At 44.7% G+C, this 10,231-nt stretch overlaps 1 protein-coding gene across 1 annotated transcript; it reads right to left on the bottom strand.

The window, feature by feature from the left end:
* Positions 1-2,167: 2,167 nt before the first annotated feature.
* GYPA (glycophorin A (MNS blood group)) lies at positions 2,168-9,379 on the bottom strand. The gene is made up of 5 exons (XM_036031846.1): positions 9,174-9,379; positions 7,408-7,446; positions 5,404-5,489; positions 4,331-4,409; positions 2,168-3,230 (listed from the first exon to the last, which is right to left on the bottom strand). Exons 1-5 carry the CDS (start codon positions 9,205-9,207, stop codon positions 3,205-3,207), a joined length of 264 nt encoding a protein of 87 aa, XP_035887739.1. The 5' UTR covers positions 9,208-9,379; the 3' UTR covers positions 2,168-3,204.
* Positions 9,380-10,231: the final 852 nt, after the last annotated feature.

Consider the following 10,231-nt stretch of genomic DNA (forward strand, 5'->3'; position numbering starts at 1 on the left):
ACCCAAGGGAACCTGCCCTTTCCAGCACAGGGCCGCACCCACCTCTGTCATTGTTTCAGGCTTAAATCAGGCAGGGGGAGTAAGGCAGCTAAGAGATTAGGAGACTTCTCGCAGACAGTATGAGGACTCAGGCTATGTCAAAGCTGAGGGGTGAGGGTCCATCACCCCCTTTTGCTATAGCCTCCCAAGCCCTTCCCTGGGGGCCCCTGTGATCGTGCCTGTCTTAGATCGTTCCCCCCTTGGGGAATCTTACCCATCATTGGCTAACTGATCATGCATTGGGGGCCAGGCAGGATGAAGTAAAAGGAAGAGAAGCAGCGCCCATGCCAGGGAGATAAGCTTTGTCTCCTTAGTGGCTTGTCGTCCGAAGCCATGGGGGAGTTACAGCTCCTGAAACCAGGCAGGGCACTTCCCAACATACTGTAAATCAGATAATATTGAGTTTCATCTCATGGCAATTCTGAGGACTAGTAGTAACCACATGGGGTACAGGCTTGGGGAACTTCGAGGTTCGAGGAGTTCCGCAGAAACACATCAGCCATTGGTTCATGGCGATGAGAGGGTCGGTCGGGCCAGAACTGGGAAGGCTCCTGCCCAGGGTGCAGAAGTGCTCATTGTTCTCCGTGCACTTGGTGTTGCGCTTCGGAAGGTTCTTCTTCCCAAAACAGAAAAGTCAAATAGAGTTCCAGCTGATCTTTATCTCACTGTGCTTCCTTGCCTCAAAGTCGTGGCACGTGACTCTTTGACATGCTTTTTTGCTTTTGCTTTTGTCTCCTCTAGCTTGCGGGCTCTGTCAAGGCTGAGGATTGTGACAAGTACCCAGAGTCATGCGGGGCCAGGGGAGACGGGAGGTTTGGGAGGCCTGAGCCTTCTTATGTTGTTCTTTCGTGCCTCCCTTGAGCCTGCCCTGCACTGTGGGGACGCCTTACCTATTTTCATTAAGAGATGAGTTTGCTCCATCGATAGTTCTAACAGTGTAATGGTTTTATGGTAAGTCAACAAGACTCATAGGCTGCAAGGAAAAATAACTTCCATTATGTCTCCTGGGTTCTTTAAAATGTATTCCATGGAGCTGGTTCCTGCTTCTCCGTCAAAAGCTGGGTAGCCCCTCCTGCTGTCCGGGCACTGCTGGCCAGTACACACGGTGCAGGCATGTGCGTGGTGGCGGGCAGGATTTTGTGTTGGTCTTTGCTTAAATGACTTGGCTCTTAGGAGTTTTGTATGAGAAGTTTGCTACATTTGTTAAGATAAATGCTTAGAATAAAGAAGGCTCTTACTCAATTCCTATATGTTAGTATCACTAAAACACCCCTTTCCTCTGCCATTCCTTGGCTTCCAGTAGCTTCCCTTCCTGGGGTCTCACCTTTCTTCTGTAATCATCTCCCTAATTTAGACCTTTTGCTCACACCTACACAAGCAAATGCCCAGGCCCGAAGAATAAGACTTTTCTAATCAACTTCACTCCTACCCCGACTCCAGTCCCAAATTTTAAGAAATTCAGCAAGAACCAGGCTCGGGATCCTGCCGGCTTCACGGGTTGGATTTCTTTACCATCATCTTATGCTGGTTTAGCTTAAAAAATATGAAGAGAGGAAAGGTCATTTCTTCCCACAAACTGTACGTCCAACTGTGAAAAGTCCACAGACGGAAATACAGGGGAGCTAATGGGAAGAGGTCCAGGGGTGTCACAGCAGCTCTGGCCTTGTCCGGCTCCGGCTCCGAGGGTGCGGTCACTCTCCTCCCTCGGCTTCCGCTGTAAATGGCTTCAGCGACAAGGTCAGTCTCCCGTTTTCTCTGGGCTCAACATTTTATCTTCATTGAAAAAAAGTACGTTTTCAAAAGCGCGTTGTCTTGGCGCTCGGGTCATCCGTGTGATGACATTCACCCGATCGTGCTGGTAAGACTGCCTTGAAGATACACACCGGCAGCTGTGTGTTGTGGGTAGCCTTTATTTTACACAGCCCGCATGGTATAAACACACTCTCGGAACAGACAAGTGGGTGAAGATTCAGGCTTTTTTAATTCATTAAAAAATACATTTAAGTTGCCAGGCCCAGATGAGTACACAATATTATTCACTTAATTTTCATCCGACAAGGGAAAGCCGTGGGGATTTTTATCCATGAGAAGAGAGGGTACCACAGGGAGGCACGTCTTTGGTTTTGTACTGCCTTTTACGTTTCACTACCGGTGAGTGACAGCGGCGGGGCACAAAGCCTTCGTCTCACAGCTAGAAATTTCTTTTAGAGCATTCAAACCAATTTCCAAAGCTCTATTAGTGAGGAAATCTCGGACTGGACAGATGAAAGCATTTAACTGAGAACATTAGAAAACAATATAATGGTGACCTGTTAAAATATTCACCCGCATGTCCAGTACGCACCTCTGGTTGCATTTCCAGAGTTATTGGTGAGGAAACATCCTTCTTTCTGTTCCTCAGGGTTCTCTGACCATTTACCTGAATTACTCTCCCAGGGGAACACAATGGGTGCATTAGCCAGTGGCCCGGAGGACAAGATGCCGTAATGTCAGACGCACTTAAATGAGCCACTTATACATATGGAATGTTTCACTTTTTTCTAATGGGAAAAACTTTTGTATTGATTTATGCATGAAAGGATGAGTGTGAGTGTCATTTTATACCTCTGTGCCTGTACCTGTGTCTATGCACAGGTACAAATGGTATTTACATGTATGTATGCATGCATGCATGTATGCAAAGCATTTCCAATAACACACTTTATTATTGTGACTAAAAAATATCATCATCACTAGTGTGATCACTAGTGTGATAAGATCACCTTATCTTATTTATTCAGGAATGAAGGAAATGATAGGATTTAATTTGTTTAAAGAAATGAAAAATAGACTCAGAAGTTTAGGATGAGAAGAGAGTTTAGATTTCATCTATGAATTACAAGCCTTTGGATCAGAACTCCGAGTCCATGACCTGGAAACATTAAGCTAACACACAAAAGCGGGCATGAAAGAAAAGACTTGTTCTTCCTTTCGAGATATTAATGAGTAGAGGCGTTTTCCATTACCGAGTCACTGGACTCACTAGGATGAAATTTTCATCCTGAAATTCAACAATCTAAGGGTGTCTACAATTTCTTAGCGTGTTCAATTTACACGTGAATTTTTCACTTGACTGAAGTTTCTTGTCTTCTAGTTCTTCCAAAATTTGGCTTGGTGAGCAATGTATCATTCATTATTGTTCTGTGGAAGGACTACAGAGAAAAAATAGGAAACAATAGTATGAGGCATAATTATATTTAAATACAACAGGAAATTAATGCATAAAATACATTTCAGAATTTTATATTCTTACAGTGTTGGTCTTACATATAATTGTTAGGAAATGAAAGGAATTTGCTTTTGGACTAACTTTACTAGAGTTATGTGTAAAGATACGGAATTTCTTAGGAAATCTGTTCTATACGCTTTTGGTACTTTTCAGCTCCTGTGAATTACTCTGGTGCTGGTAGGGAGGCTCCAGCATAGTTCAAGTTTACATCTTTTTTTTTTTTTTTTTTTTTTAATGTAAGGGATACCAACATCTGGATGGTTTTTTCAATGTAAAATCTCCCACTTTTCAAGGCTGGCAGTAAATACTTTTTGGGGGGAAACATTGCATGGGGCAATACTGTTCTAGATGAACAGAATACAGCCAGAGTTCTCCACGTGAGGCGTATTTACTTAGCAGCAGGGAGTGAAAACGAAAACAGGAGCCCAGAAGACTGGCCCGTTGCTCAGAGGAGGTTATTTGGGACCGGAGCCTGTGCACTAGACAGTAGGTAACAGGCCGCAGCACCTACTGTGGTCAAAAGCTGTTCTAGGTGCTTTACTTGTAGCTCATTTCACCCTCGGGAAGCTCTATTAGGTTTATCATTACGTCCCTGCTGAGTCACCTCCATAGACTAACATTGTCATCTCCGTGTGAGTAGCTGGCTGGAGGCTCCGAGTGCTGGAGTGTGGGTCAGAGCCCAGGTCTGGCCCCTACCTGGGGATCTTAAACCACACCCACTGCAGCGTCTCCTTTATATACAACTTCACGGTTTGGAAAATAAGTGCATGGAGCAACTTCATCTTTGCTTTACGCGCAGTGTTTGTCTAAGTTTTTATAAAAAAGACGCTTTATGCCTAAGAGAATTTCATTATGCTGCAGACAAACGTCCACATTAAAAGAAAGTGTTACAGAAGCAGCATTGATGAAATAGAATATAAATGGATCCTAACTGGACACACCCTTTCCAAATCAGAAAGAGGTAACTCGCTAATTTATTTCCCCTCCCAAAAGGCAGTAGGCAATAAGAACAGTTACACCGACCTGGATTTTCGGTTTCTACAGAGCTTAAAGGGTCGTCTGTGTTTTGTGGGAATTCAGGTTGGGCAGCAACTGGACTTCTCTACAAGTAAAAAGCAGAAAAATATTAATGTCACAATTTTATAAATCTAAGGCCCTAACAAGAAAAAGGCCTCCAATGAAAAACATTTTTGGCTAAAGTTGTCCCCTTTTGGTTAAAATTCACTTTGTAGAGTATTGTTTTAGTTATACCTTCAAAGATATTATAAACCTTGAGATAAACTTGAACTTGTACTTCTGTGCAATATTTGTCACTTCCATAGGTGAATGGCACCTCAGACAGCGACCCTGTCATGCCTCAGTGGTATAGTAAAAAAGCTAAAATGAACAGTTTTTTAAAAAGTGGTAAAATGCGGTGTCAGATGGACTTAGCTTAAGTGATTAAAAACTTCACTCATGCCTGAAAGTTTGTGGGTGAAAGTCTGAAAAATTTGTTTCAGGAAAGATGAGAATGAAAAAAAGCAAACGTTTTAAACATATAAATCTACCATGTTATTTTAAATATTTTCATACTCAAATTAGATAAATACTACAGTTACAGATGTCATTATTTCATCGATAGCCATCAAAATATATTATATCAAGTTAGACAAAAACTGTGGAGGCTCTTTCATCGGAAAAGGAGGGGGGACTTTTGGGGGGGCTTTCTTTATAGGGCAAATGCAACAAAATTTTTTTACCAGAGTAATTCAGTACCTGTTCTGTGTCTAGTTGAAAAAGATTTTTTTATGCCGCTTTGTTTAATCAAACCCAGAGGAATAAACCCTCCTAGTGATGTTTACACCAGTATTTACTGCAAAATTAAAAAGTGAATGCTCCTGGCTCGTGTAGCTCAGTGGATTGAGGGCAGGCTGCAAGCCAAAGCATTGCAGGTTCGATCCCCAGTCAGAGCACATGCCTGGGTTGCAGGCCACGGCCCCCAGCAACTGCACATTGATGTTTCTCTCTCTCTCTCTCTCTTTCTCCCTCCCTTCCCTCTCTAAAAATAAATAAAAAAATAAAATCTTTAAAAAACAACAAAAAAAGTGAATGCTCACCATACGCAGTTTGCCGATGCCGTAAGCAGAAAGCACTATGACTGCGACGATACCACCCATCACCCCAAAGATAATGATTATGATCACTGCAGGGGGAGAGAAAGAGCAGACAGTGACAACGTGCGACATAGGTTGGCACCCACCAGCTGAAAAACAGGACGGGTGAAATCAGGGTCACATCACGCAGGCCTTATAGGGCCTTCTTATAGAAAGAGCACAAACATACTCTTACGCGTATTTTATCTTTTCAAAAGTTAGGGTTTTCATAGGAACCGTGCGAGAAACGGAACCTTTGAATAGTCAAGTCCTTTGTTCATGGTCACACATCTGGCAGAAGCACGACCCAAGGGCTCCGGCTCAGACCCAGCATTCTTTGCGGGGTCTCCCAGGCGTCAAGGATGCACAAGGCTAGCAGCCACGAGGGCAAGCCACCCCAGTATGGGAAGAACCATAGAACATTTCATAGTTGCAAAGTGACGAGGGAAAATGACGTCTCGACGTAGAGAGGGGTACTGTGTACATCATAGAATCAGGATCAGAAGTGTCCAAGGGAAAAAGCAGTTTACGAATGAGGAAGAGAAGTCTAGTGAGCTTAAGTTACTCACCCTGGGTGAGACAACTCGTGAGAGGCAATTCAAGGCACCTATATTCTAAGGTTCTGTTCCTTCTATATTATCCTTATGCATAGTTCATAACACAGTCACTAAAAATATGTGTTCATATCTTTTACCTGGTTTACTTGGAAACAAAGTTTACGTCAGCAATGCTCTCGCACGCTGTACACAGGGTCCGGCAGAGGTAACACCTGCGTGAGTGTGGTTGTTAGGGTGATAAATAATATGGGTGTAATAATTTGTGGTTTTATTTTGAACACAAAGTGTCCCATGGTGTGCTTGAGTGTGATACTGTTATGTTATAGAATGACATACTTTCGATTTTGTAATAAAAGATTTTGTATTCAAAAGGGGCGTTATTTTGTTGGACCTTGTGTTTGTAGTGGCTCCAAATGAAGCACATGGAAGGCAAAATATACAGGTCACATGGTTCATTCGTTTGGCTAGTTTATATTTTAAAGTCTCATGAGTGATTAAAAATTAATAAAAGTAACTCCCCCTCATTGGTATTGCCCAGCCTTCCTGCCCACTTAGCTTTAATTTGTGAGATAGTGGTTCAGTTCCACAATCCACTTTCATTTTCTTGTGTGAAGACTGGACAAGTGCAAAGGGAGGCTGAGAAATGCAGAACAGTAAACAAGCACATTCCCGGCTGAAGCCAGAGCTATGGCAGCCCTGAAGGTGGGAAGCCACAGTGCCCAGTTAGAGAGGGTTTGGCAGACAGCCCCAAAGTCCAACAGGCAGGCTCCCTTAGGGCCCCGAGTGGATCGGGACTGGGACCTGAATGGCCTGTGTTTATTCTTGATACGGGGCCAGTTAATGAGATGATGTTAAACTCTTTGCTTTCTTCACAGGAGGGACGAGAGAAGTTCAATTGTTTTATAAACTCTTAAGAGATTTTTCTCTAGTAACCATGTTAGTTAGAAAGCCAAACAAATCATTTAACCTAAAAGAAAAATTATTGTGAAGTTATGTATTGCAAAGTGTTCAGGAAAATAAGAGCCTTGGCTGGGGAGCTCAGTGGGTTGGAGTGTGGTCCCCCCGCACAGCAAAAGGCTGCAGCCCTATCCCCAGCCGGGGCGTGAACGGGAGGTAGCCCATCAGCGTTTCCACATCGGTGTTTCTCTCCCTCTCTCTCTTCCTTCTTCTCCGAGATCAATGTAAAGGAAAAACAATCCTCAGGTGAGAATGCAAAAACATAAAAAAAGAAATGCCTATTTTAATTTTAAAAAGAGCGTATTTTGTCTGCCTTTACAATTTTGAGTGATTCAAGTTCATAACATACTCTTTCGTTTTTAACATCGACACTTCCTACTTCCCTGGGCCTGGGGAGCTGGCAACACCTAACCCACAAGGGCAAGACGGTCAGCTCGTGTCAACACTAACGTACCTGGTTCTGAGAAAGGGTGTTCTATTTGTTGTCTCGCTCCTAAAAAGACAAAATGTCAACACAAGTCAGAATGTGTAAGTTAGCATCTCTAAGAAAACACCATTTTGCAATGAGATGGTTTAGTGGGTTTCTTTTCCCTCACTGCGTTTAGGGAGCTACTGTTGTTCACGTCTCAACAGCCGGTAAAACTCGGAGACCCTGTCTTACCCTCAGCAGCCCCCCTCCTACTTCCCACCACCCACCCAACAAGATTTCACGGGGCAGATATCAGGACACCGTCTCCCGAACTAAAAGGGCAGGGTGTGAGAAAAGATCGAAAGAATGCCTGTTGATTTCCATAAGAAATAGAAGCACATTTAAAAACGTGTAAAAATAATTTTAAAAATTAAAAAAAAAAATTTAAATGTAAAGAGGAGAACAGAAAGGAGACACATCGTGCCATCATCGCCCGACAGGGCTGCACGCAGCGCGGCCCGGAAACAGGTCGCACCGCCGGCGGTTTTCTAGGTCTGGGCCGCGGCCACCAGCCGGACCCAGACCCTTACTGGGTCTCCTCTGCGGCTGTGTGGATGGTCCCACGAAATTCTCTGTCTGCGGAGGTTTCCGGTACTTCCAGTCTTCATGCTTCACCAGGATTAGCCTCTCCCTGGTCAGCCCACATTCCGCATGTCTTTGTTCTGTGTCTCCAAATGCCATCTGATGGCATGAAGCCCGTTCACTACAGCCGCCCTGCGATGCTCTGGAACTTAATGATCACCAATAGCAGGTTGCGCTCTGTCCTGTCCCAAGGTCAAGGACTCGGTTAGGTCTGGTCATTCTGCAGCAGTTATGTATGGAGGTTAACTGGGGCTTGTCTTTTCTTTCTTCGTGACAGCTGACTCTGGTCATTGGTGTGTGGGGCCCTGGCACAGAACGGATGGGGTTCCGGCCTCTTACTGGTTGGGTGGCCTTGGACAAGTCATTTAACTTCTTTGCACTTTAGGCTTCTCTTGAGCAAATGAAGACGATATAATACCTGTCTCTCTGAGGTTCCCATGAGGATCCAATCAGATAATGCCCGAAAACTCTCAGCACCACGGCCCCCCATGCTTAGCTGTTATTTGTGGGGTTCATGGTCCGGGGTGCTGTGTGTGTGTGTGTGTGTTGGCACTTAAATGCTTTCTGGTTTGACACCACCGTGTTGACTTCACGTTGAAATCATTTTGAAAATCTGATTGTTTAGTTGGAGCTTCATAATTCGTTCTGAGCACTTAGCCTGATTTTCTTCTCTGTTAACATTTGCCACTTCCATGTATCTCAGTATACTGTCTCGATGCTTCTATTAGCTAAAGGATCCCATAGCCACTCCACTCCCACTCTTCTGTGAAGCTTTATTTTAAGTCTGGAGCATCCTGCTGCAATCCCACTCATGAAGACCCTCTTCCTTTCTGCTTTCAGACTGCCCCCGTAAAGTCATCGTCTCCCCTGGGAAATAACCGGAGAGCGGGTGCTGCCTGACACCCTTATCTCAGCACCCAGCTGGGTTTAAGGTGCTCGGTTATTAAGTGTTTCTGGTGTGTCAGGCTCCGAGCTAAGCAATTTTACACACGTCTCCTCCCTCTTCAGAGAAATCCCGTGAGCTAAGCATTATGGGCCCCCTTTGAAAATGAAGGGGACAGAGGCCTGTGGAGGAGGTGCACTCGGGGCCAGCAGCTGGGAGATCTGAGCGCCCCCCCCCCCGCCCAGATCCACCCCAGGCCCCCCTCCCCACTGCGCTGGGGGCTCCCTCTCTGCGGTCCAGCTTTCCACAGTCACATTCATCCCTTTGGTACTTTGCTAACTTGCTTGAATTTCTGTAACCTAAAGTGTCGTTTCTGTGAGATAGTTCAGAAGTGAGAATTACTCGGAAGCACAGGGACTGTGTCTACTTACCAGCTTCTGTTTCTTAGACTTTGTCACCGTTTCCTAGCAGTGACAGATCCCATGCAGTGGCATTGCATCATAGCAGTAACTCCAGGGTGACTATTTAAAAATAGGAACAAACCTGTTTGCTCTTGTCCTGTGCCAGGGCGACTTCTAGTGACTGATTGTTCTGTTGGGCTGAAGTGAGTAGCAGAAGACATTTTGGGGGTACCTGGACCTGTATAAAATAGAAGTTGAAGACGGCATTGAGAACGAGGGACAGAGTAGAAAGTAGAGCACATCACGAAGACAAACCCAGCCCACATCGCCCCCACGTGCACAGCATTTCACAGAACGGGGGGAAATGGTCTCTGTCTCATGCCTCCCTCACCCCATCTCCCAGATACAGTCCTATTTCCTCTGTGAAAATCCACACAAAGACACTCTTTTTAAAAAAATGGGATTTATTGAGTGACCTTGGTGAATAAGATTCTATAGATGTCAGGTGTACAATTCTATAGGCACCATCTGCACACTGTGTGGTGTGTTCGCCACCCCAAGTCATGTCTCCTTCTGTCACCATGTACCCTCGTCCACCTCCCCCCCTTCCCCTCTGGTTGCTCTGCACTGCTGCTTGTGTTTAGGAGGGTGGTTTTGTTTTGTTTTGTTTTGCTTTTGCAACAAAGACTCTCTTACATTTAGTTTTCTTCTTGCCTCATAGAAGGTAAATCGTTTGTACAGTTCCTCACCCATACTTCTTTTTCTCTGTATACATCCTCAGGTGCCTAAGCTACTTTCAGACTTCAAGGTAAGGAAGCCAAAATTCCACAGTATGTACCCTCGACAACCACCAAGAATGTTTTAATGCTTCATTTGATAGCCACGGCCCTCACGTCTATCTGGGTCACCCAGGCTTCTCAGGCCCTAATCAGCTAATAGACAT

The sequence above is a fragment of the Phyllostomus discolor genome, chromosome 8 (assembly GCF_004126475.2).
Source record: "Phyllostomus discolor isolate MPI-MPIP mPhyDis1 chromosome 8, mPhyDis1.pri.v3, whole genome shotgun sequence".
In the NCBI taxonomy this organism is placed as follows: Eukaryota; Metazoa; Chordata; class Mammalia; order Chiroptera; family Phyllostomidae; genus Phyllostomus; species Phyllostomus discolor.

What these genes read in the sequence shown, in the direction of transcription:
- GYPA (XM_036031846.1), bottom strand. Translation starts at nt 9,207, where the DNA reads ATGAATGTGACTGTGGAAAGCTGGACCGCAGAGA. An exon ending in GGAAAGCTGGACCGCAGAGA is followed by an intron (nt 7,447 to 9,173) that starts GGGAGCCCCCAG and finishes TTGTCTTTTTAG; the next exon opens with GAGCGAGACAACAAATAGAA. An exon ending in TGTAGAAACCGAAAATCCAG is followed by an intron (nt 3,231 to 4,330) that starts GTCGGTGTAACT and finishes TTTTCTCTGTAG; the next exon opens with TCCTTCCACAGAACAATAAT.